Source organism: Podarcis tiliguerta (genome assembly GCF_965153285.1).
Source record: "Podarcis tiliguerta genome assembly, chromosome: 1".
NCBI classification, from domain to species: Eukaryota; Metazoa; Chordata; class Lepidosauria; order Squamata; family Lacertidae; genus Podarcis; species Podarcis tiliguerta.
In genome coordinates this window covers 54296989-54324414 of record NC_139534.1, presented here as the reverse complement: position 1 = coordinate 54324414, position 27426 = coordinate 54296989, and the positions used below count along the sequence as shown (strand labels likewise).

At 41.0% G+C, this 27426-nt stretch overlaps 5 protein-coding genes across 5 annotated transcripts; 4 read left to right on the top strand and 1 right to left on the bottom strand.

Annotated features, from left to right (window-relative positions):
* Window positions 1-8446: 8446 nt before the first annotated feature.
* Window positions 8447-9391, top strand: LOC310679080 (olfactory receptor 5AR1-like; the record flags this gene model as incomplete). Its single annotated transcript, XM_083443806.1, has 1 exon — window positions 8447-9391. One exon carries the CDS (start codon window positions 8447-8449, stop codon window positions 9389-9391), a length of 945 nt encoding a protein of 314 aa, XP_083299932.1.
* A 3826-nt stretch (window positions 9392-13217) lies between these two features.
* On the bottom strand, window positions 13218-13757 carry LOC310683952 (olfactory receptor-like protein OLF2; the record flags this gene model as incomplete). The annotated part of the gene is made up of 1 exon (XM_083454434.1): window positions 13218-13757. The coding sequence occupies one exon, from the start codon at window positions 13755-13757 to the stop codon at window positions 13218-13220; it is 540 nt and encodes a 179-aa protein (XP_083310560.1).
* A 1373-nt stretch (window positions 13758-15130) lies between these two features.
* LOC310679012 (olfactory receptor 10T2-like) lies at window positions 15131-16084 on the top strand (the record flags this gene model as incomplete). Its single annotated transcript, XM_083443696.1, has 1 exon — window positions 15131-16084. One exon carries the CDS (start codon window positions 15131-15133, stop codon window positions 16082-16084), a length of 954 nt encoding a protein of 317 aa, XP_083299822.1.
* A 2956-nt stretch (window positions 16085-19040) lies between these two features.
* LOC310679016 (olfactory receptor 10T2-like) lies at window positions 19041-19994 on the top strand (the record flags this gene model as incomplete). The annotated part of the gene is made up of 1 exon (XM_083443715.1): window positions 19041-19994. One exon carries the CDS (start codon window positions 19041-19043, stop codon window positions 19992-19994), a length of 954 nt encoding a protein of 317 aa, XP_083299841.1.
* Window positions 19995-25100: 5106 nt separating this feature from the next.
* LOC310679005 (olfactory receptor 10T2-like) lies at window positions 25101-26054 on the top strand (the record flags this gene model as incomplete). The annotated part of the gene is made up of 1 exon (XM_083443683.1): window positions 25101-26054. One exon carries the CDS (start codon window positions 25101-25103, stop codon window positions 26052-26054), a length of 954 nt encoding a protein of 317 aa, XP_083299809.1.
* Between the last annotated feature and the right edge of the window lie 1372 nt (window positions 26055-27426).

The window sequence follows — 27426 nt, the reverse complement described above, 5'->3', positions numbered from 1 at the left end:
AGAACGTTCAAATAATAAAATTGGTGAACATGATAAGAGTAAAGGGAGGTACACAGGTAGATAATCATTTTGTTGAGACATGGTGCTCCTTTTATTGTATGCTTGTGGAAAATTACACAGATAAATGTTGAAACACAAATATTGTTGGGTATTTTATAAAAATGTTACGTTCTCCTATCTACAGGCTGTTTTTATTGTATTTTTTACCTATTTTTAAAATAAGTTGAATCTGTTGTAAATACTTTTATATGTAATCATTTTTGAGAATAAAAAGCTGAAAACAAGAGAAGGATAAAATAACACTTTATTAAGAATTGTCTCCAGCGTTAGTCAAGCCCACTAAAACTAATGAACATCACAAACTTAGGTCCTTTAAGTTCAATAAGTCTACGTAGAATAAAAGTAAGTTTGATACAACCAAAACCAGGAAGTTCTACCTGCACTAAAAACTTGGGGAAATAAAAAGGCATTAGCTCTTCACCTGAAGTTAAAAGAGATGGGGCCAAATGAAGCAACGAGAAAGAGGGTATTCTACAAATTGGGTGCCGCAGTAGAAAAATGGTCAGGCTTGCATCTGAACCAATCATCTTTTTGAACATAGTGGAACACATAGTAAAGAAGAAGGCTGCCCTTCAAATATGCTTCTTTGAAACCCTTTAGCACTTTACAGTTAGGAAAGGACAAAATAAGCAACATCTATTCTGCCATCTGGTTTGGAATTATCTTTTCAAAGTAAACAAAGTAGCTAATGGCCCATGAAGATGTCACACTTGGGGAGGGAGGGGAATTTGACGCCACCTTCATACCATATGTTTTAAACACTATGATACTACTTTAAACAGTAGTGGCTTCTTCCAAAGAATTTTGGGAGGTATAATTTATTAAGGGTGCTGAGAGTTCTTAGAAGACCCCCATTCTTCCCCAGAGCTACAGTTCCCAGTGATATCAATAGGAAGGGGTTTATCACCCGACTTCCTCTCCTCCCAAATGTGCATCCGCCAGGACTCCTTTTGGAGCCGTGTAGTGGAGAGTGACATTATCTGTCCCGAATCTTTCACCATTAAGCTTTATTGGATGTTCACAAGTTCTAGTGTAAGGAGAAGGGGGGGTTCATCTATTCACTTTCCTTAGGCCATGCATACTTTTATAAACATATTTATTTGTATTTATTTATTTTCTATACCACCCTTCATCTGAGGATTACAAAGAGGTTTACAGTATAAAAACACAGAAATACACAACAGGTAACAAACTGTCTATCATATCCCCTCTTATTCACCTTTCCTCTAAACTACAGTGCCTCCTCCAATTGAAAATGGGTGTGCCTTTGCCACATCCCAGCTCCCCTGCAAAGGAGGCTGCACTTGGATTTGCCCGTGGGAGAAGTAAAGGGGTTGACCAATGGGCAGTTTGGCCAATGCAGGAGATCAGTCAGCCAGGCCATTTATTTGCCTCCTTCTCACCAAACTTTCCTGTATACTTTTGCTGCACCCTCCCTCCCTATTCAGCATGGGCCATTTTGGTCAGCTGCCCTTTGAAGGGGCTGTGTAGGAATTTTTTTTTGGGGGGGAGCCAATGTCACATAGGCAGGAGTGAAAGCTGACCACAAAACTGGTATGAAATAGTTAAGGGGGAACCTAACGGCTGAATATTGAAGTGAAAAACAACCCCATATGAGGTACAATGAGGATTCTGATTCCTACAGGGAACAATAGATTAAGTTTCATTTCAGGGTCTGTAGTTGGAGGGGAAACAGTGAGGTGCTGGGATGGCAGAAGGTGATTGGCTGAAGAACAAACAGCTAAGATGCCCTATATTTCCTGCATAGTATGTGTCATAATTGAAATGCTGTTGGAAGCTCTTTCAACTGTCCAGTAATGCAGCACTGAAAAAAGTTTGACTGATTTGGAATTTGGTGTGAGCCTCTGTACCTGAACTCCCAATAGTAATTTCACCCCAATGCATTATATATTATATACCATATTACACCTAGGAACTGAAAAAGAAATATCAGGCTCAGACATTAACACACGTTAAGCACCTGATATGTAGATTAAAATTCATTCAGCCATACGTCAGAGGGGAGGGAATTCCACAATTGGGAAGCTTACTGAAAAAAATAGAGGAAAATAGCTAATGAGAATTATTACTGAATTCTGGTATGTGAATGGGGAGGCAATAATTCTGTTTGAAACTTCTTATAATGACTAGCAGAAACTTGAATGAATTGGAACACTGTATGTCCTCAGGTGACATACAAACTCATGGAACTTACTCATGAGTTTCAAGCATTTGACTTCTAGCCAATATCAAAGCAACTATAAAATTAGCCTTTCTATCATTATGCCTTACTTTGGGGCTTTAGGAATGGCATCTTTCCTCTTCACAGGTAAGGTTCCTAGCTTGATATATTCTCAGAGTGCTTGGGATGTTTTATTTTTCACCAGCCAGATGATATCTATGAACACTTCATATTTCTGGAAGCCAAAAAAACTATTTGGAATTTATTTTGGCTTTCTTTTCACAAAAGCTGGGGAGGTTGACTTCTTATGACACTGCATGAGATCTCTCTTGCAGATTGCCTGTGATTGTAATCCAGAAATGCAGATATTTTAATTCATTGGATAAGCAGTTTATTTGCTTAATGTGTTTTTATCTGATGTTGCAGCTGGAGTTAAACCACAAGGAAAAAATCAGATTGAAATTAAGAGACACATTACCATTGTAGGGAGTGGGTTATCATTCAGTTAGAATATTTTGGCATTCCGTCTGTATAGCCTCAATCCAAGAAACATTTTTTAGGAGAAAATGGAGGACAGTTTACCTGCTGTAGAGCAGTTTACTTCTTTGTTTCTCACAGCAGTGTTGAAGATAACCTTCCTACAGGGAGTACAGTACATTACAATCATACAGTGGTACCTCTGGTTAAGAACTTAATTCATTCCGGAGGTCCGTTCTTAACCTGAAACTGTTCTTGACCTGAGGTACCACTTTAGCTAATGGGGCCTCCCATTGCCACCATACGATTTCTGTTCTCATCCTGAAGCAAAGTTCTTAACCCGAGGTACTATTTCTGGGTTAGTGGAATCTGTAACATGAGGTACCACTGTGCTTGCATTCTTGCTTTGCTTTAAAATTCTGCTAGCCCACGTTTCTGAGAGAGCAGTATTTTAATAGTGCAGTATTGCATTAGAATAATAATATTTAAAAAATGAGGAAAAGAAATCCTGAAATGATGGAGTAGTCTTAGCTTTTGGAGGAGAAAAAAGCTAGATGGAGCTGTCCCATGCTGAACTAATTAGAGCTTTAAGGATGATCTGAACACACAAACACACATACACTTTTAGGTACAGAAAATGGTGCTGTATTAGGTGAGAAAAGTGTTACAATGCTTGCTAGGGATGTGGCACATTACCAGTAAGAGTCTCTGTCTCTTGCAGAAGAGAACCTGCTGACAGAGGCTGAGAGATGGAGCAGAGAATTACACAATCCTGACAATTTTATTTATTACTCTGAACTGCTTGTGAAAAAATGGCAGGATATGTGTGAGAGGGAGGGAGGGAGAGAGGGCAGTAGAGTGAAGTGATCCTGTGCTACAGTTGTCCCACAAGGAAAGGGTTTTCATTTTCTGCATTTTCTGAAACATGGAACAAGTGCAAAGAGATGGAGGCACTTAGGCAGTCTTCCTCTGTCCACAGGCAACATTTTGTCAGAAAATGCTCATAACTGACAATGGCCACACTTTCCAACAGAGAACTAAGTCACAAAGAAAGTTTTGATGAAGAGGCTTAAATTAAATTTTAAATTTTTTTAAAATGCACCTGTTGCTGCACACTTTTCAGAGATAAGTAAAAATACCTTTCACATGTTGGCTTTTCTTTTACTCTGCTCACTTTGGTGGTCAGCCCTGTGGAATGAATATGAGCTCTTCCACATAGGTTTTGCTGCAGGTACCCCTAAAAGAGTAGCAATGTACACCTTAGTGAGCAGACATAAAAACCTTGGTTTCATAGAATCTCAGCTGTCATACATCAACCTGCTATAGATTAACCCACACAATCCCAGTGCAGATAGGTACACTTCCTGCAGACCAGATAGGATCAGGTGACTCAAGCCAACACTCCAAAACACCTAAGTTGTTGGATGTGAATATAAAACTTTCTCCCATACAGTAAATTAAATTCTAAAACTTGATTTAGTTTGTATTAATTCTTTTTTTGTGGATGGGAGTGCTTCAGTTTAGAGCTTAAGGCCATACGCACAGTTAAGTGGCCTAACGTTCCTTCCTGGTGTTTAAGCGAAGGTGGAGTGTGAATAGATGTACCTTTAAACTATGTTAATTGGTCACAGGGTGCAATATTTTTAAGCATTATGGGTAAAATGTTATGGGTAAAATCCAGTTTTATAAAATGAGTACTTCCCAGAGTAGTTTGACAACCAATCCTTCTTCATGGGGAACTCTGGGAATTGTAGCTATGTCAGATGAATAGGGGTCTCCTAAAAGCTCTTAGCACGCTATAATAATATATTGTAGCTCCCAGATTAATTTGGAGAAAGCATCTTGCTTCTGCACTATACAGCTTTCAGTGAATGCTGAAGATGCACCTTTTTGCCCTGGTCTTTGACAGCTGAAATATCCATTTTCAGAACCCACCACATTCCTGCGATTCTACCTTTCTTTTAAATAGTGCTTGATACTAGGTGTCAAAGGATAGCCAGCAATAAACTCTTCACTCTTTATTAGCAAAAACCCGTTCCACACAGGAGTGTCTGGCCTACTGGGCACAGCAACTCATCTCTGGTAGGACTTGCCCCCATGAAGCAGTTGCACAGACTGAAATTCCTTGCCTCCTGACAGGTGCTTAAGTCCCCTCCACTCCAGGGTTTTTCCAAGCAATAGGAGACAAGGTGCACACATCACCAATCTCCCCTCTGCCCTTTTCATGCTTCTCCTGGATCTGGCAAATCTCAGCTGGGCCAGCCAGAATAAAAAGCTGGGAAGGAGACCTGAGCGAAGACTGCCTCATTCAGGTCTGCTCCCCAAGCCATGCCCCCTAGGCTGCCACGCATCAGCTCATTCATATCTAAGGGTTTGGTGGGAACCCATGAGCCTCTGCACCAGCCGAGAGGGACAACTGCATCAGGCCACCACCTCTGCTTGCCGTGGAAGCATGGTAAGCAGCCATTCTGGCACATCTCAAACCCCTTGGGAGTGATCTTCTTGCTACTTGCTAATTCATTATTTCTTGCATCAGTTGTGTTTGAAATCTCTAAAGATGGGTTTGGGGAATATTTTTCCAGAAACCTCAGCTATTTGGGATTAATAATAAATTTCTTGGGGCATCATTACAATCTTTTCCCCAATAATTTCGTCTATAATTTGTCAACAGGAAGCAAATGGCACTGGGAATATTTGGATAGAACATCTAAATGATGCATTATTCTCGCTATAGAAATAATGGTCCCAATCCAACTAAAGCTAATTTTAATGAAGTCCCATTGAAAGCAATGGAACAAGTTCTTTCCATAGATTGAATTAATCTGCATTGTTTTCTCAGGATTGCAGATTTGGGTTAGGATTCAACTAACAAATCCTTTCAGAAGAAGCCCTGAACACGGGGTCAGCTTGCATAATGGGGCTTCCCCCACCCCCCACCACCGCAAAAAAAGAAAACACACCTGGGAGGACTCCCAGAATAGCATGCAGGTGGTGAAGGCAGATTGTTCCATTTGGTAATCTCATATGCTTGTGCAGAAGGAGCATATGTAGTAGAACCAATCAGATAAGAGGGCCAGAGAGACGAACGGAGGAATGTGTTGATTTCTGATTCCCTCAGATTCTCAGTTTTCAATCTTAATATTGGTTCTCCATAGTTCTGTAGCAAGTAGCAATTATTGTTGTTGCTGTTTTAAAAGAAGTCCTCATTGAACTGCATCAGTATTTTAGTGCAATTTCCTCCTAATAAACACATTAATTTTGACTGAAATACACATATTTGTCAGCAGATGTACCCAAGAGAATGCATTCTTGTATGCTGTAAACCTAATGTAAATTTTATGCACACTTTCACTTAATATATGCATTTTTGTGCACAATATTTGATTGGAGAACTGCATCACAAAACTCAGAGAAGTGTGAATTTTGAATGATAGTTGTGTTTCATTCAATGATAGTTGGTGCAAGACATGTGACTTAGGTCATTTCTCATTAAAATGCAAACAAAATCAGTTTTCTCCCTCATATCTTAACACATGATATCATGGCATGTATCATGATGACAGACTATGCACAGCATGTTCTCATTGTGCACTTTTCAATGCGCATTCACAGAATCAAACATGCTTATGAGACATCCGTAGGAGCCAGCTTCTAGGGGCTGAGGTCCCTTTGTCCTCTCCCCCAATAAAATATTTGACCATTGTCATTCAAATGGTGAGTGTGTACCTCATCTTGTGAGGCAGGGCAGGGTTTGCTGGGCTCCCCAATATTTTATTCAAGTTGCCACCCCTATTGTGATATTTCAGAATAATCATTATCTCCTCTTTCTTTGTTTTCATAACTTAATCTAGTTTATCCCACCATCACAAATAGTTGCTCTGTAGCTGGTATTTATATTTATTGTTCTATCCACATGCTGTGTCATGTAATTTCCTGTTTCTCAATCCAACACAAGTTGTAGGGCAGGGGTAGCCAATATCATGCCAACCAGACATTGCTGGACTACAGGGGATGAGGGTGGCGCTTTGGTCTAAACCACTGAGCCTCTTGGGCTTGCAGATCAGAAGGTTGGCGGTTTGAATCCCTGCGACAGGGTGAGCTCCCATTGCTCTGTCCCAGCTCCTGCCAACCTAGCAGTTAGAAAGCACGCCAGTGCAAGTACATAAATAAGTACCACTGCGACAGGAAGGTAAACAGCATTTCTGTGCACTCTGGTTTCCATCACGGTGTTCCGTTGTGACAGAAGCAGTTTAGTAATGCTGGCCACACAACCCAGAAAGCTGTCTGTGGACAGACACCAGCTCCCTTGGCCTGTAAGCAAGATGAGCGCTGCAACCCAATGGTTGCCTTTGACTGGACTTAACTATCCAGGGGTCCTTTACCTTTTAGCTGCTGGACTACAGCTCCCATTAGTCCCATCAGCATGACCAACCATAAAGCATGATGGGAGTTACAGCCCACAACATCTGGAGGGTACCACATTGGCTATTCCTGATATAGGGCATTATGCACACAAACATTATTAGGACAGAGCTGACCCTGGAGGGAAGAAAGATGCATTTAAAGGGGTACATTGTCACCCTTGTTGGTACAGGGCTGTTGATGTTCATCTGAAAAGAGGAGGGGGACTCTTCATTTGCTGTCACTGAATATAAAGATAATCTTAATGAGTTTTTCTGTTTGTGGCTTTATGATTATTGCCTTGAGACCTTTCAGGGACTCTGTTTCAACATACTTATGAAAGGAATGTTTTGCAACTCATGCTCACCTAATCCAAATCACTTTGGGACCAAATTATGGCATCTACCTCCCTCCCTCTTTGAGGCTTCCTCCTTCTTGCTTTAAGAGATATAAATGCACACAGTCTTCTCATTCTGCCAGCCTTCCTATTTGAAGATTAGGATCACCATGCTATCAAAACAACCTGTGTTTGTAATCATAAGGCTTCTTTTTCTGTGTCTGTTTTAGAATGCAAGAGAATGCAAAGGAAATCTTAGTCGTGTGGGAAATGCTGCAGGCAATGTTGAGGAATCTCTAGGTAAGTCAAATGTGCTATTATAAGTTTTAAGGCAATGGCAGCCTGTAAATATTAATCAACATCTATATGGCTCTTTTGACATCTGTAGCATAGGGAAAGGTCTCCTAACTGGGGATAGTCCTGTTCCCTGTGGCCTCTGCAAATTATTTGCTTGAGAGAGTGAATCTAACTCCAGAACAATTGCCTTTTCCTGTATTGTCTTTGCACACATTAGAGAAAAAATTGCTATGGAGAAAAGGAATGAAAAAATGAATCAATTTATTTCGGTCACTGACCAGAATGGTATGGAGGAAATGGTGGAATGAGAAAAGATTAAGCAGCTCTATGTCACCCCCTCCATTTAAGCATGTGGCCCTTTGAAACTATTGCTGGCTGTAAAAAAATGTGAAGGGCTATATGCTATTCTATGTTCCTTGTTATTCCTCCACTTAAATGTGTGGCCTCCAAAAACAGCCTTTGATTAAATGAGAGATGGAGGGGGGGAGAATATAACGTTACCTGTGTAACACCTAGAGAAAAGGTTAAGTGGCACTGTGTCACCCTAGGCATGTGGCCTCGTGAAACTATTGCAGTTTGAAAAAATGTGAATGATGATATGCTATTCTGTGTCATATCAAGAATGGAAATAATTCTCTTTTTAATCACTGTTCTCAGATTCTTGTTTACAGGTGAGAGCACACCTTACATAAATGGCAGAGGGAAACTTCACCACAATTACTGAATTTGTATTGCTGGGATTCACAGATAACCAGAATACGATGTTAGTTCTCTTCACTGTGTTCTTACTGATTTACTTGTTGATCCTGGTGGGGAACATCGGCATGGTAACATTAATCAGGGTTGACTCCAGGCTCCACACTCCCATGTATTTTTTCCTCTGCAGCCTGTCACTCTTGGATATTGGTTATTCCACTGTAATTGCTCCAAGGACACTGATGACCTTTGTGGCAGAAAGCAAAACTATTTCCTTCACTGGCTGTGCCTTGCAGTTTTTCTTCTTCTGCATTGCTGTATCCTGTGAGTGCTGCCTGCTGGGTGTGATGGCATACGATCGCTTCATTGCAATCTGTAATCCACTGTTGTATACTGCTCTCATGTCCAAAAAGCTCTGTTATTTGCTTGTGGCTGGTTCCTATCTAACAGGTTGTGTGAATGCAATTGTCCAGACATCATTCATATTTAATCTGTCCTTCTGTAGATCCAACATCATCAACCATTTCTTCTGTGATGTGCCCCCTATCCTAAAGCTTTCCTGCTCAGACACAGGCGTCACTGATATAATTCATTTCACCTTCTCGACAGCAATTGTATCAGTAACTCTCCTGACCATTCTTGTCTCTTACACATACATTCTTGTTGCCATCCTTCGTATCAACTCAGCAGAGGGCAGACGAAAAGCCTTCTCCACCTGTGCCTCCCACCTTACGGCTGTCACCGTATTCTATGGGACAGCCATTTTCATGTACTTAAGGCCCAGTTCAAAATATTCAGTGGAGGAAGACAAAATCATCTCTGTCTTTTACACCCTTGCAATACCTATGTTGAATCCACTCATCTACAGTCTGAGAAATAAGGAGGTAAAAGAAGCTTTCAAAAGGCTGGTTGGAGGAAAGGTTGTTTCTCAGAGACAGTAACTATCATCGTCCTATGTCTGATCCTGTTCCTTCCTGCTACCTTTATTGCAATGTCTAAATTATGAATTTTAGCCTTTACTTTGTGCTACATCCAGGTAATGCTGTTGTCCTATACATAGCTTACAAATATTTGCATTGACCTCTGCAAATTGGAGGGCTGCTTGCCCAGCTTTGGGAAGAGGGGGGGGGCTCTGGCCAGGTCCTAGAGTCCACACATCTCCTTCCCAAAACCCGGTAAGTGATTGCTCAGCTTTGTGAAGGAAGTGGGAGGGCTCTAGAACTCTGCAATAGCCCTTGCATCATCTTTCCAAGGCCAAGTAAACCTGTGATCATAGTATGCTCAGGTGGTGATGGTGAATAAATAAATGTAGAGTGGATTTCCTCTGCTCTCCTTGCATAAGTAAAAGAAGTGTAAGATGTGAGTTACCTTTCACTATATGCAAATAAGATGTAAGTTTTACTGACCAGTGGTTATTAAATTTACTGAAACACAGAGGATTCAGATATCTGTCTTCTATCAGAGAGGGAATGAGACACTACATTAATGTGCAACACAGAGTTTACTTTTTAACACGTAGGTGATGGAAATACTTAGCACATCTATGGGAGAGATAAATATCTCTCTTCTGTCACTCGGGTGTACAACGCGTCAGTCCTGAGACCCCAGTCGATCCTGGGGTTGTTTCTGTACTACTCCTTCTCTCTCCAGCCTCCTTCCTCCGAAGCCGGCTTACCATCCTTCCTGCTGCGCTCTTGGGGGATAGAGCGCTGGCAGTGGGGAGGGCAGTGGCATAGCGTGGGGGGTGCAGGGGGGCCGGCCGCACCAGGCGCAACATCTGGGGGGGCGCTCGCACTCGCAGCTCTCTGCCCCTACCTGGCTCACTCACTCTCTCTCACTGCAGTGCTGGCTGTGTGAATCCGATCCGAGCCGCCGGGTCGCCGCCCACTGTGGAGGAGGGGTGCCAGGCGTGCTAAAATCGAGTGCTAAAATCCACGGGTTAGGGGGCGCAAATTACTTGCCTTGCCCCGGGTGCTGACAACCCACGCTATGCCACTGGGGGAGGGGGGTGTTGCCTTCACGGAGGGAGGGAGGGAGGGAGAGAGAGAGAGAGAGAGAGAGAGAGAGAGAGAGAGAGAGAGAGAGAAGCAGTGGAGCCTCCCCCCCCCCAAAAAAAAAAACCCCGGGTGGATACATAGAGCTTTGCGAAAGAGGCTCTTCCTGAGCGAGGACACATCGAGGGCTGGCAATGGGCAGGCGGCAGCGGTGGACGGTGGAACAACCTCAAGATGTTGCCCGATGTCAGTTTTCCCTTTGGAGACTTGCTGATTTTGAAGGGTCTCCTCACTGAGGGAGAGACTGGAGGGTTCAGCACCCCCAGCCCCGTCCCACGAAAGAGGTAATTGAGGGAGCAAAACAGTTTAATGTTGGAACTTTCCGTCCCCTGCCAGCGAGTTGCAAAGCGGGCAACAGATCAGGGCGCATTATAAGCAAGCGACGAATTAGTGAGATGGAAAGGATTCCAAAGTAACATCGCAGGAGGCAAACACGTCTTCCTAAGCAGCGGAGGGTTTGCTAGTAGGACATTGGCATGGCCACTTCTCTTTGGTTCAGATCCTTCTGCCCCCGGAAGACAGCTGTGCACACTCATTCTGCACTTTTGTCATCCGAAGCCCCTTTCTCCCGGTCTGGAGAAAAGTGCTGTCAGAGGACCTCCCCAGAGCCAGTCCCCTGCGCTTGGTCCCAGAGCTGTGGGGAGCCTCAGCACCAGCAGGGGCCGGGCTGCTTGGCAGCAATGGGTCTCCACTGCCCCTTGTCGCTATTGGCCAGGAAAAGTGATGGTGGCGGCGGCAGCGGGGTGGGACCAAGAAACCATCCTGCTGGCGTGTTGTGTGTGTTGCTGCTGTAGTGGGGGCTTGAGGGGGGAGAGAGAGAGTGCTGCTTTAAACTCCCCCTTCCCGCGTCCAGTTAGCCACCTCCTTCCACATAAGCACACCCCCCCCCCGCACGCTCTCCCCGTCCCTCCAATTCGAGTGTTAATTGGCCCTGTATTTGGCTGGTTTGGATGGTGCTGCTGCTCCCCTGAGCAGACAACACAGACGTCACTGGCCTACTTCAGAGCTTCTTCCTCTAACACGCGGAGGAGAAGCAGTGCCCGGTGAGAACTCCGCAGCGCACTCCACTAACCCGGCCTTCTGGGGTGGGGCGGGCGGGAGAGACCATCAGACAGACCAGTTTGGCCCTGAGGGGGTCTAAAAGAAACACAGCTTAAAACACACATGTTAAGGGAGGGGGCGGGGAGAGTATGTTTAAGTTGAAGAAGGACAATGGGTAGATCATTGCCATTTTTTGATACTGAGTAGTAGATCACAACCTATTTGAAGTTGGACATGCCTCTCTCAGGATCTCAGATTAAGTCCTTTTCAAGTGCTCTCCTCCACACCAGTGCTCTTCAACCCTGGGTCCCCAGATGTTGTTGTACTGCAACTCTCATCATCCCTGGCCATTGTCTAAACTGGCTGAGAACAATGGGAGTGCAAATTCTGGAGAGCCAAAGTTAAAGAACATTGTTCCATAGGATTGTAATCACATGGAACAGGAGAGTAGGACCACAGCTGCTGGCCATGCCTCCATCACTAAGGGAAATGGGTGTCAAATGAAACCTTTGTCTTTTCCTTATTATGGACGGAATTCCTGAAATATGAACAGTGGAAAATTGGACTGGTTGACAGGTTTAGCTAACCTACCTTTTTGCTAGATCACAACGATATCTTCCATAGAACAAGCCATTAAAATAAAGATGGCAGTCATTAAGAAGCACCTGAGGACAGCAGTATGAATGGCATACTGAGTAGTGCTGAGGGAGCTCAGAGTGATGTGGGGGACACACACACACACACCAACTCTCCACGCCCGCCCGCCCCCCATGAAAAATATGGAAACAGCTCAGAACATTTCTTCTGAATAAAACCCCTGAGACGTAGAAGGTCCCAGGCTCAATCTTTGGCATCTTCATTTAGAAGGATATGTTTGCTGCTGATGTGGCAGCCATGTGCCTGGCACAGTGGAATACTGTAAGCAATGCTGTGGGGGTGTCATTGTTTTGGTTTGCTATTATATTATGCAGTTTTGTGTTTGTGTATTATAAACTGCCCTGTGAATCTCACATGAAGGGCAGCATAGACATTTAATAAATAAATAAATAATAAAAATGGATGAAAGAAACTGCCTCACCTTATAGCGTATAAGGCAGCATCCTACAGCCTGCATTTGTGCAGAATCACAGAGAGCACATAGCATATTAGGTTTCCCACTGACTGTAATGTGAATTCCATTCCACTTACAGCAGGGGGGAAATATCCGGGAGTTCCAATATATTTCTTCTGAATGGAGGATTGCCATAAATATATTTTGGTCTCTAAAGAGACAAGCTGCAGCTACCAGGTAGATTCCAGAGAAAGAGAGTAGCCTCTCATTCTGGAGAAGTAGGATTCATTGGCACAACCTGTTCGTAGGATTTGAATGGTTTCCATCTTGTAGAAGAAGGCTCTCTTTTGTAAAGGATCATGTAGGCTTAAGTTAGCATCACAGATTGTTTTGTTTGGATATAGGCATTATTCTTAGAATCAGGGTACTTTTTTTCCTCTGCCAATAGAAGGCATTGCAGAAATACACATTTAATTCTCCATTTAGGTATAACATGATAAATGCATACATAAGCAAGTTCTAGACATTAGATATTTCACATGCTGTGCACACAGAATAATAGTGCAAGTCAGATGCCTGCTGCTAATTTATTTCCAGTCAACACAGTTACTTTAAAAAATATCATGTAGAATGGGATCGTGCCATTTTGTTTGTCACCCTTGCAAAGGCATCTTTCACATCCTTGTTCCTCAGGCTGTAGATCAATGGGTTGAGCATAGGGATCACAAGAGTGTAAAACACAGAGACAATTTTGTCTTGGTCCATTGAGAAACTGGAGCTTGGACTTAAATACATGAAGATAATGGTTCCATAAAAGATGGCGACGACTGTCAGGTGTGAAGCACAGGTGGAGAAAGCTTTCTGCTGACCCTGGGGAGAGCGGATCTTCAAGATGGCTAAGAGAATGTACATATAGGACACTAAGATAATCACAAATGTAGTCAAGGCAATTATAGAGGACAGGATGAAGTGCAGAATGTCACTTGTATGAGTGTCTGAACAGGACAATTTCAGAATGGGAGGGGTGTCACAGAAAAAGTGATTGATGACATTTGAATTGCAGAAGGACAGATTAAAAATAAAAACAGTATGAACAGTTGAATTTACAATGCCACATATATAAGCACATGCCACTAGCAGTGCACAAAGTTTTGAGGACATCACTGATAGATAGAGCAATGGGTTGCAGATGGCTGTGAAACAGAAATTGTACCTTGGGTTAAGAACTTTGCTTCAGGATAGGAACAGAAATCGTGCTCTGGTGGCGCGGCGGCAGCAGGAGGCCCCATTAGCTAAAGTGGTGCTAATCCTTGGAAAGTTTCATTCAAGGAAGATAGACGGGTTAGATATATATATCTTAGGTAAGAAAATAATAATTACTATTTAGGAACTATGAAAACTTTAACATGAATCACATGAACATACTATAGTTCCCCTCTTTTTTCTTTTAAAAATGTCAAAATACTATGGAACAAGCATAATTTTGCATAGCTAATAAATTCAAACAATTCAAATTAATACTCAGCTTTATTGGCAAAACCCTTCACCTCTACCATCTACCTCCAAAGATTAATTGTTTTATTTATGTTTTGCATAGCCAACATTATCAGGGGAATATTTTCCCAAGTGATGAACCAGTCCTTGAATTAATAAGATAAAATCAAATTGGGGTAACTCGCAACTGCAGTGCTGATTGCTTCTAGCCAGAGGTAAGATACTTGAAGATAGTAGCATAGCTTAATTCATTCATTCATGTATGCATCCATCCCTGCTAGTCTCCATCTTCGTTTCAGTGCTCATTTTAAAAATGTTATTGACAAACTGAACAGGAATTGCCTTTAAAGTCTGAGAGAGAAACAGAAGCTGTATAAAGAATGATTCAGTAAACTGTATTCAGTCCTACACCATCTATTAGAGTTAGATGAAGCATCTTGCTCACCTGTGTTATGTAACAAAGGCAGAGATCATTTGTTTTCAAAGTGCTACTCTGCCTAAAAATATGTGGTAGGGAGTGGTTCATTGCAGCAGGGCGGGGTGAATTTTTGGTTCTGTTCTTGTTTTAATGTGAAATGACCTACTTTGCTGTTCCTAAAACAATGCACAGACCTTCAAAATTTGCACTTCCTTGTATTTTGCCATGCAGTTCTTCATATGTGCATATTAAGGGGAAATGTTCATAACCATGCAGAGAGAGAGAGAGAGAAATATACAAAAATTAATTATATTAAGCAACATTGTTTGCCAAAATATGCACGTTAGGAGAAAATGCCCAAGAATCTGCAGATAAATTTCCAAAGGGGCTTTTTAAAAATATTCAATCTGACATGGAAATATGGAATATTGCAGAAAGGGAAAATGAGAACCTTCGAGAAATTAAATGGATAAATTTCTCCAGCAATACATTTGCAATTATTCTAATGTATTTCAAAACCTCAAGGCAGGGTTAATGCCAAGGGTTAGATCAGAGAGATTTTTTAAAACTAATAAGACTTCACTCTCATTTTCCTTTCAGGTCAGATAACATTTTTGGTAACATGAATAAGGGAAATGACAGCTCAGTGACTGAATTTCTCTTGCTGGGGCTTTCTGTCTTTGGAAAGAAACCAACTCTACTCTTCCTAGGTTTCTCTCTTATATATGGCACGATCCTGGTCTTCAACCTCACCATCATGTCTGTCATCCTCTTCGACCGGACTTTACACAGCCCCATGTACTTTCTACTCTTTGCATTCTCCGCATCAGAAACCTGCACTACATTTATCACCATCCCTAAGTTGCTGGTGACCCTGGTGACAGGCAGTCAATCCATTTCCTTTGACGAATGTGCCGTGCAGATGTTTTTCATTTCTGTATTCGGAGCAAACAACTGTTTCCTGCTTGCTGCTATGGCTTATGACCGATATGTGGCTATATGCTGCCCACTTCAGTACCAGGTGCTGATGAACAAAAGGGTTTGTACCCAAATGGTAGCTGCTTCATTTGTAACTGGATGTATCATATCGCTGAGTATTAATACTCTCATTTTCAGGTTGCCCTTCTGTGGGCCAAATGGAATCAGGCATTTCTTTTGTGATTTCCTACCTATGCTGACTCTGGCTTGCATTGATGAATCGGTCTTGCACCTGACTAATATTGCAATTATTATTTTGTGTGCCATTGTTTTGCTGGGCACAGTCATGGTCATGTTTGTTTCATACCTGTACATCATTTCTGCCATCCTAAGGATCCCTTCCAGCTTAGGAAGGCAGAAAGCCTTCTCCACATGTGCCTCCCACCTCACAGTGGTGATAACACACTTTGGGTGTGCATCCTTTGTGTATTTGAGACCCAAATCTTCCTCATCGCTAGATCAGGATACATTGATCTCAGTGACCTATGTCTTTCTAACCCCTCTACTGAACCCTGTGATTTATACCTTAAGAAACAGGGAGGTTAGAATAGCCATAAAGAAATTACTAGTGCACTCATTCTGTTCTCAGAAACTGTGAAGAGAAGGCACTTTGACATTTTTGTCAATTAGCAATCAAGTCCTGATTGAGAATGTAGTTGTTTAAGCTGTGACAGCTATTTGACGTGAGAAATAAACTTGGATACGATTTAGGGTTGGGACCATGGTAAAGAAGATAAGGGTACCCCACTTCTCCCATACTCTCTGGTTCCAATCCTGATCATGTCCACCAATGACTGTCATTTTCAGTCTTCAAAATACAAGGAATGTCAATCCAAACCTCGAACATTATGGGTAGTTTGGTCTTAGTTTTAATTAACAAAATACCGTTCTCTAATACAGTTTGACAGTCTACTCTTTCAGTATTTGTACCTGAATAAATGTTTAAGTGCTCAAAAAATCTGTAGGCAGTTATTTGTACTCTAAGGGTTGATATCTATTAGATCAGGGGCAGCCAATGTCTTGCCCTCCAGGTATTTGGTGGACTAGAACTCATGGTGAACTGACTGGCCAGCCATGTCCTTGGCTGTTCGTTCTCAGAATGTGGAGAAGAGACTGACAGAGGAGGATCCCCTCCCTTTCTGTGATATCTGGGAGCAAAGGGGTAGAACCCTCTCCCTTGTCACTGCTTCATCTGTCCCAAATCCCAACTTCTGAATTCTCTGTCTTCTCTTGTGACAGACCCACCATGTCCCAGTTGGCACCATAGGGTCCATAATGATCGGTCAGTATTATTGCAACTATGGAGGCAGAGCATAGCCATCAAAAATAGCCACACATAGCCTTTGAAATTGTCCAGGTGGGGTGCAAGAAGCCTTTAGAGCTCTCCTCTGGTAGGGAGGGGGAAACCTAAGATTTTAACCATTCATCCTTTACCCATCCACCTTCTCCCACCCTAGTCTCTTACAATCCTTCATCCAACCACAGTCCTTGGACATACTTACTCAACCCATTTTTCACTGTACATGTCGAAAAAAACCCTTGTACTCTATATGGAGTAGCTTTTCATTTTCACATTCAAAGGTCGGTCCCATTTGGAGCAATCCAGTGTTTGTCAAAATGGAGAGGCAGTCAGGTGGTGAGGAGAGTGGGAAGGAGATGATGTTGTCAGATAATCCCACCTCCATTGTCTCCCTCTTCCCCCACTACTGATTACCAACCACATGTTTCATTTAGGGCTTAATACCCTGGTTGAACCTGGGCTAGGAGGGGGAAGTGAGACAAGGTAACCAACCACATTGAGTTGTATAACCCTGATTACACCTTCTCTGGTGGGGCAGGAAGACACACTGACCTCATGTTCAATTAGAGCTTAAACTGCTATCTTTTTAATTACGGCCTTTATAAAACTCCTGATTAAATTTAGGGCCAAGGTTGGCTTGGGTTCCGATCTATCTCAGCAGGATTGAAGCCTAATCATGATTCTTGAATTTATTTCACAAAATGCATCTAATGAACATTTACGGCTCCCAACCCTAATCCTGCGGAAAGCCATCTAATTAGATTATAATTTGATCCGCACTTCTGTTTGGAGGTAATGTATTTATTGTTTGATTTTATACCAATGTTATATATTTAATGTTAGCTGCCCTGAGCCCAGTCTCGGCCGGAGAGGGCAGGATATAAATAAAAGTTGTTTTATTATTATTATTATTATTATTATTATTAATGTTTCATAGTAAAAAACGAAAAACAACGGATTCTAAACCCTCAAAGCGGTTTCTAAAACAATGGTTTAAAAAATCAGGATTGTCAAATTGGGCCTGGGCCAAATTATGATTACTGTGCGCAGCGCTAGTTTTTAACCCCATGGGCAACTGAAAAGAAAGAAAATTTATCTTTCTACAACTGAGGTGAGAAAACAGAAATTATCACTGTTAAGGATTTATTTAAAAAGACACACCATTTCAGTCTAAATAACATGACACACTATATTTTTGCATATTTTTCTTTTTAAGATGTCAAAAACTTAGGGAATTAACATAAATAAGAAATAAATTCAAGCAATTTATATCAATATTCAGCTTTATTGACCAAAACCATCTCCTTTACCATCTAACTCCAGAGCGGAATTATTCTATCTAAGTTTTGCATACTCTGTATTATCTGAGGAATATGTTCCCAAGTGGTGAATCAGGGCTTGTATTAATAACATAGTATCAAAGTGTGGTCTCCCAAAACAGCAGAGCAGCGTTATTCTAGCTGGAGGTAAGATACTAGGAGATGGTAGCAACCATCTCTTCATGCATTCAAGCTAATCTCCATTTTATTTCAGTGCCCATCTTAAAAATGCAATTGACAAAAAGGAAAGGAGTTACTTTAAAGCCTGAGAGAAACAGGAGCTGCATGAGGAACGAGTCAGGAAATTGGCTTGTATTCAGATTGGAGAGTTTCTTCAGTCCTATACCATCTATTATGATTAGATGAAGTATATTTTTTACCTGTGTTATGGAACAAAGTGCTACTACGCCTCAGAATAGGTGATGGGATAGTTCACTGCAAGAGACGAGGGAGAAATTTGGTCCTCTTCACACTTGAATGTGAAACTACATAGTTGCTATGTAGCCAAAACATGCCTGTCCTTCAAAATTTCCACTTCTTTGAACTTTCCCATGCAAAAGCTGCATATAGAGGGAAGCTGCTCATAAATAACCATATATACATGAAATACAACATATATAGATTAATTATATTAAGCAACATTGCTTACAAATATGTGAATATTAGGAAAAAAATGAATACTAAACTGCTTATGAATTTCCAAAAGGTCTTTAAAAAGAAATACTTGAACTGGGAAGGAACTATGGCATGGTGAAGTTTTGAAAAATAATAAACTGAAATAGATATATTTCTCCAGCCATACATTTGCAGTTATTCCAATGTATTTCATAACCTCGAGGCAGGGTTAATGCCAAGGGTTGGATCAGAAAGAATTTTTAAAACTAGTAAGACTTCACTTCCTTTTTCCTTACAGGTCAGATAACATTATTGGTAATATGAATAAGGGAAATGACAGCTCAGTGACTGAATTTCTCTTGCTGGGGCTTTCTGTCTTTGGAAGGAAACCAACTCTACTCTTCCTAGGTTTCTCTCTTATATATGGCACGATCCTGGTCTTCAACCTCACCATCATGTCTGTCATCCTGTTTGACCGGACTTTACACAGCCCCATGTACTTTCTACTCTTTGCATTCTCCGCATCAGAAACCTGCATCACATTTGCCACCATCCCTAAGTTGCTGGTGACCCTGGTGACAGGCAGTCAATCCATTTCCTTTGTCGGGTGTGCCATGCAGCAATTTTGTTTCTTTGGCTTCTCTGCAAGCAACTGTTTCCTGCTTGTTTCTATGGCTTACGATCGGTATGTGGCTATATGCTGCCCACTTCAGTACCATATACTGATGAACAAAAGGGTTTGTACCCAAATGGTAGCTGCTTCATGTGTAACTGGATGTATCATATCACTGAGTATTAATACTCTCATTTTCAGGTTACCGTTCTGTGGGCCAAATGGAATCAGGCATTTCTTTTGTGATCTCCTACCTGTGCTGAGGCTGGCTTGCATTGATGAATCGGTCTTGCACCTGACTAACATTGCAATCATAATTTTGTGTGCCATTGTTTTGCTGGGCACAGCCACGGTGATGTTTGTTTCATACCTTTACATCATTTCTGCCATCTTAAGGATCCCCTCCAGCTTAGGAAGGCAGAAAGCCTTCTCCACATGTGCCTCCCACCTCACAGTGGTGATAACACACTTTGGGTGTGCATCCTTTGTGTATTTGAGACCCAAGTCTTCCTCATCGCTAGATCAGGATACATTGATCTCAGTGACTTATGTCTTTCTAACCCCTCTATTAAACCCTGTAATTTATACCTTAAGAAACAGGGAGGTTAGAATAGCCATAAAGAAGTTAGTTGTGCACTCATTCCGTTCTCAGAAACTGTGAAGAGAAGGTATTTTGACCTTTTGCCAATGCAAACATGCAACTCCTGATTGAGAATGCAGTAGTTTAAGCTGTGGCTGTTCTTTGACATGAGAAATAAACCTTGAAACGTTTTAGGGTTGGGACCATGGTGTAGGAGATAAGAGTACCCCACCCCCCTCTCCCATACTCTCTGGTTCCAATCCTGATCATGTCCACCAATGATTGCCATTTTCAGTTTTCAAAAATACAACGAATGTCAATCCACAGATTGAATATTATGGGTAGTTTGGCCTTAATTTTAAATAACAACATACCGTTCCCTAATACAGTTTGCCAGTCCTCTGTTTCAGTATTTGTACCTGAATAAATATTTATTCAAAACATCTATTTGTACTCTAAGGGTTGATATCTGTTATATCAGGAAAAGTCAATGTCTTGCCCTTCAGATATTTGGTGGACTAGAACTCTCATCAGGTAGAACTGACTGGCCTGCCATGACCTTGGCTCCCATGGGAACTTCATTCTCAGACTGACTCAGGAGGATCCCCTCCCTTTCTGTGATATCTAGAAGCAAAGCGGTGGAGCCCTCTCCCAAGTCTGTTCTTCATCTGTCCCAAATCCCAACTTCTGAATGCTCTGTCTCCTCCTGTGACAGACCCACCATGTCCCAGTTGGCACCATAGGGTCCATAACAATCAGTCAGTATGATTGCAACTATGGAGGCAGATCATAGCCGTCAAGGCTTGTAGCCACACATAGCCTTCTTCTCCATGATTATGTTGATTGATCCTTTGAAGCTGTCCAGGTAGGGTGCAAGAAGCCTTTAGAGCTCTCCTTCTCAGGTAGGGAGGGGGAAACCTAAGACCTTAACCATTCATCCTTTACCCATCTACCTTCTCCCACCCTAGTCTCTTACAATCGTTCATCCAGCCAGTCCTTGGACATACTTACTCAACCCATTTTTCACTGTACATATTAGAACCTTCCTTGTACTCTATTTAGAGGGACTTTTAATTTCTACATTCAAACGTTCGGTATTAGCAGACTCAGTGAAACCCCAAAGTTTCATGGCCTGACCACAAAACTGGGAAGATGAGTTAAAGAGGAATCTAAAGTGTTTGTTTAAAGATAACTACACACCGGTATGGAATGGTATTAAAAGAGACTTAGAAGTGTGGGGAAGGATGTAACTATCTCTATGGGGTAGAATATCAGCAATTAAAATGAATGTGCTACCCAAAATGTTATTTTTATTTCAGTAAATCCCAATTATAAAAGCTGTTTGTAACTTTAAAGAGTGGCAAAAAGCAATAACGAAATTTATTGGGCCAGTGGGAAAAACCTAAATTGAAATTAAAATTACTTACAGATGTTAAAGAGAGAGGAGGCTTTCCCTACCAGATTTAAAATTGTATTATGAAGCTTCTTGCCTATGCTAATTAAGGGACTGCATATTGTTAGAAAATACATATCTACTAGATTGGAAGGGTTTGATAATAGATTTGGATGGCACGCATATTTATGGTATGAGAAGGTAAAAGTTCATAAAGGTTTTCTGAACCGCATAATTTGAAAATCAATCTATGAGGTGTGGAATAGATGTAAGAGTTTATTAGAACGGAAAGCACCTTGGTGACTGTTGCTGCTAAAGGCGACAACTGTGAAAAAGTCAAACATGGAAGAAAAGTGGGCCACCTGTGGAGATTTGGTGATAGAGATGGAGAACCAGTGGAAATTGAAATCTTATGAGGAGATAAAAAAATTAGTAAATGATCGGTTGCATTATTGGCAAATAAATCTTTAAAGAAGATAAAAAGAAAAACTGATCTGAATTTACAAGATCTAGTTTGAAATGGATTTATTAAGTAATAAAGTAAAAATATTGTCAAAAATGTATGCTACTTTTGGAATGGCATATGAAAGATGAAGAAGTAAAATCAGTAATGATACATTGGGCAAAAGATATTGGTGATAATATAAAGTTAGAAGATTGGGAAAGATTGTGGAAAGATGGAATAAATTTTACTGCTTGCAGCTTGCTTAAAGAAAATGGAATGAAAATGATGTACAGATGGTGCCTAACACCAGTGAAATTAGCAAAAATATATAGAATAAATAATTTATGTTGGAAATGTAAAGAATAAGAGGGTACCTTTTGTTATATGTGGTGGGTTTGTAAAGAGGTGAAAGGTTTCTGGGAAATGATATATGATGAACTTTAAAAAAATGTTGAAATATACGTTTATAAAAAAAAAAAACACCCAGAAGATTTCTTATTAGGTATTGTAGGTAGAGAAATACACAAACAGGACAAAACATTGTTTTTATATGCAACAACTGCAGCGAGAATGTTCTTAGCCCAAAGATGGGAGCAGGGGGATCTATCAACAAAAGTAGAGTGGCAGATGAAATTACTGGACTATGCCGAACTGGCGAAACTGATGGGAAAAATCCGGAACCAGCAGGATCATGTTTTTCTGAAAAATTGGAATAAATTTATGTTATATTTGAAAGACAACTGTAAACAATTAACAACGCTAGCAGGCTTATTGAAAGTTTTGTAAGGTTAGTTTTATCACTTATTATGTATTGTAGTTACGGTAAGTAAGTATTACTGTATATAAGGTTATGATTTAATAGAAATAAGAAATAGAGGAAAATCCAGTATACAGAGATTAGGTTTGAAAACCATCATTCGGGGAGGAGAGAAGTCACAGTCTCAGGGAGCCAAATGTTTTATTTTGCAAACAAAAATGCCATGTATGAAAATATTTGTAAAATTAATAAAATTAAATAAATAAACAAAAATCTAAAGTGTACAGGTGCTTCTTTGCTTCAACAACACTCACTCCATGAAGCTTGGAAATGCAGGAGATGATTGTGGCTTTTATTCAGCCTGTGCATCTGCTCAGAGCAAATCCTTGATCCCAAACTCATTCCGGCTGAGCGAGTCAAGGCAGCCCATGATTCTCTTAGATCCACCTGGAGCAATCCAGTGTTTGTCAAAATGGAGAGGCAGTCAGGTGGTGAGGAGAGTGGGAAGGAGATGATGTAGTCAGACAATCCCACCTCCATTGTCTCCCTCTTCCCCCACTACTTATTGCCAACCACATGTTTCATTAGGGCTTAATACCCTGGTTGAACCTGGGCTAGGAGGGGGGAAATGGGACAAGGTCACCAACCACATTGAGTTGTATAACCCTGATTACACCTTCTCTGGTGGGGCAGGAAGACACACTGACCTCATGTTCAATTAGAGCTTAAACTGCTATCTTTTTAATTACGGCCTTTATAGAACTCCTGATTAAATTTAGGGCCAAGGTTGGCTTGGGTTCAGATCAATCTCAGCCAGATTGAAGCCTAATCATGATTCTTGAATTTATTTCACAAAATGCATCTAATGAAAATTTACGGCTCCCAACCCTAATCCTGCGGAAAGCCATCTAATTAGATTTTAATTTGAACCTGACTTGTTTTTAGGAGGTAATTTAATTACTGTTTGATTTTATATCAGTGTTATATATTTGATGTTAGCTGCCCTGAGCCCAGTCATGGCCAGGGAGGGCGGGATATAAATAAAAGTTGATTATTTTTATTATTATTTCATAGTAAAAAACAAAAACAAACCCTCAAAGCAGTTTCTAAAACAATGGTTTAAAAATCAGGATTGTCAAATTGGGCCTGGGCCAAATTATGATTACTGTGCATAGCGCTAGTTTTTAAGCCATGTGTGCTGCTCTGGTTCTCCAGAAGCGGCTTAGTCATGCTGGCCACATGACCCGGAAGCTGTACCCCGGCTCCCTCGGCCAGTAATAAAAAAAAGCGAGATGAGCGCCGCAACCCCAGAGTCAGCCACGGCTGGACCTAATGGTCAGGGGACCCTTTACCTTTTTTTATTGAAAAGAAAGGCAATTTATCTGTCTATAACAGAGGTGAGAAAGCAAAAATTATCACTGTTTAGGATCTATAAAAAGACACACCATTTTAGTCTTGATAACACGACACACTATATTTTTGAATAATTTTCTTTTTTAAATGTCATAAACGTGGGGAATAAGCATAATTTTAAATAAGAAATAAATTCAAGCAATTTATATCAATATTCAGCTTTTTTGACCAAAACCATCTCCTTTACCATCTAACTCCAGAGCGGAATTATTCTATCTAGGTTTTGCATACTCTGTATTATCTGAGGAATATGTTCCCAAGTGGTGAATCAGGGCTTGTATTAATAACATAGTATCAAAGTGTGGTCTCCCACAACTGCAGAGCTGCATTCTTCTAGCTGGAGGTAAGATACTAGGAGATGGTAGCATCCATCTCTTCATGCATTCAAGCTAATCTCCATTTTGTTTCAGTGCCCATTTTAAAAATGCAATTGACAAACAGGAATGGAGTTGCTCTTAAAGCCTGAGAGAGTAACATGAGGAACGAGTCAGAAAATTTGCTTGTATTCAAATTGGAGCCTTTCTTCAATCCTATACCATCTATTGGGATTAGATGAAGCATCTTCTTTAACTGTATTATGTAACAAAGCCTAAAAAGACAGAGATCTCTTTTTTTCCCAAAGTGCTACTCAGCCTCAGAATAGGTGACAGGATAGTTCACTGCAAGAGACGAGGGAGAAATTTGGTCCTCTTCACGCTTGAATGTGAAACTACATAGTTTGCTATTGTTAAAGCAATGCACAGGCCAAAACATGCCTGTCCTTCAAAATTTCCACTTCTTTGAACTTTCCCATGCAAAAGCTGCATATTGAGGGAAGGTGCTCATAAATATCCATATGTATACCGTACATGAAATACAACATATATAGATTAATTATATGAAGTAACGTTGCTTACAAATATGTGAATATTAGGAAAAAATGAATGCTAAACTGCTTATGAATTTCCAAAAGGTCTTTAAAAAAAATACTTGAACTGGCAAGGAACTATGGCATGGTGAAGTTTTGAAAAATAAGAAACTGATATAAATAGATTTCTCCAGCCATACATTTTCAGTAATTACAATGTATTTCAAAACCTCGAGGCAGGGTTAATGCCAAGGGTTGGATCAGAAAGATTTTTTAAAAATAATAAACTTCACTTCCTTTTTCCTTACAGGTCAGATAACATTATTGGTAACATGAATAAGGGAAATGACAGCTCAGTGACTGAATTTCTCTTGCTGGGCTTTTCTGTCTTTGGAAAGAAACCAACTCTACTCTTCCTAGGTTTCTCTCTTATATATGGCACGATCCTGGTCTTCAACCTCAGCATCATGTCTGTCATCCTGTTCGACCGGACTTTACACAGCCCCATGTACTTTCTACTCTTTGCATTCTCCGCATCCGAAACCTGCATCACATTTGCCACCATCCCCAAGTTGCTGGTGACCCTGGTGACAAGCAGTCAATCCATTTCCTTTGTTGAGTGTGCCATGCAGATGTTCTTCTTTTCTGTATTTGCAGCAAACAATTGTTGCCTGCTTGCTGCTATGGCTTATGATCGGTATGTGGCTATATGCTGCCCACTTCAGTATCAGGTACTGATGAACAAAAGAATTTGTTCCCAAATGGTAGCAGCTTCATTTGTAACTGGGTGTATCATAGCACTGAGTATTAATACTCTCATTTTCAGGTTGCCCTTCTGTGGGCCAAATGGAATCAGACATTTCTTTTGTGATCTCCTACCTGTGCTGAGGCTGGCTTGCATTGATGAATCGGTCTTACACTTGACTAACATTGCAATCATTATTTTGTGTGCCATTGTTTTGCTGGGCACAGTCTTACTGATGTTTGTCTCATACCTTTACATCATTTCTGCCATCCTAAGGATCCCTTCCAGCTTAGGAAGGCAGAAAGCCTTCTCCACATGTGCCTCCCACCTCACAGTGGTGATAACACACTTTGGGTGTGCATCCTTTGTGTATTTGAGACCCAAGTCTTCCTCATCGCTAGATCAGGATACATTGATCTCAGTGACTTATGTCTTTCTAACCCCTCTACTGAACCCTGTGATTTATACCTTAAGAAACAGGGACGTTAAAATAGCCATAAAGAAATTACTAGCGCACTCATTCCGTTCTCAGAAACTGTGAAGAGAAGGAATTTTGACCTGTCAATGAACATGCACGTCCTGATTGAGAATGCAGTTGTTTAAGCTGTGGCCATTATTTGACATGAGAAATAAACTTGGATATGATTTAGGGTGGGGAACATGGTTTAGGGGATAAAGGTACCCCACTTCTCCCATACTCTCTGGTTCCAATCCTGATCATGTCCACCAATGACTGTCATCTTTAGTTTTCAAAAATACAAGGAATGTCAATCCAAATATTGAACATTATGGGTAGTTTGGCCTTAGTTTTAAATAACAGCATACCATTCTCTAATACAGTTTGCCAGTCCACTGTTTCAGTATTTGTTCCTGAATAAATATTTACTCAAAAAATCTGTACGCAGTAATTCGTACTCTAAGGGTTGGTATCTGTTAGATCAGGGAGAGTCAATGTCTTCCCTTCAGATATTTGTTGGACTATAACTCTCATCAGGGTGAACTGACTGGCCAGCCATGTCCTTGGCTGTCATGGGTACTTCATTCTCAGAATGTGGGGAAGAGACTGACAGAGGAGGGTCCCCTCCCTTTCTGTGATATCTGGGAGCAAAGGGGTAGAACCCTCTCCCTTGTCACCTCTTCATCTGTCCCAAATCCCAACTTCTGAATGCTCTGTCTCCTCTTGTGACAGACCCACCATGTCCCACTTGGCACCATGGGGTCCATAACAATTAGTCAGCTTTCAGAATATCCTGAAGAAGGACGGGGGAAGGAACTTGATTACAGGTTACCAGGCAGAGGGCCTTCTCAGTAGTGGCATGCGCCCTGTGGAATGCCCTCCCATTAGATGTGAAGGAAATAAACAACTATCCAACTTTCAGAAGACATCTGAAGGCAGCTCTGTTTAGGGAAATTTTTAATGTTTAAAGTTTTATTCTGTTTTTAAGGTTCTGTTTAAAGCCACCCAGAGGGCCTGGGGAAACCCAGCCACATGGGCGGGGTAGAACTAATAAATTGTTGTTGTTGTTGTTTATTCAGTTCACACTTTAGGGTGAATCTAATTTGCACATTCCAAAACCATATTTTAGTTTTAAATGCAGTTGCTGCTTCTGCATCTTTACTGTTTACAACTAAGTTTATTATACATCACATTGAGAGAGGGGTTTATGAGGAGATTAGTAAATTGAATTGAGATTAGTAAATTGAATTCTGCAATGCGATTCTGCAGCCCAGTAATGTGTTCAGAATGAATATACTAGTATAAACAGTGCATAAAATGCATACATGGTACATTGTAAAATGTGTCTAGTAATCACAACTGCATAAAAAAATGTGACTATTAAGATACATTTACACAAACAGGCTGATAAAATTTCATTGAGGACTTTTTTTATAAATTGCAAATTCATGGAAAT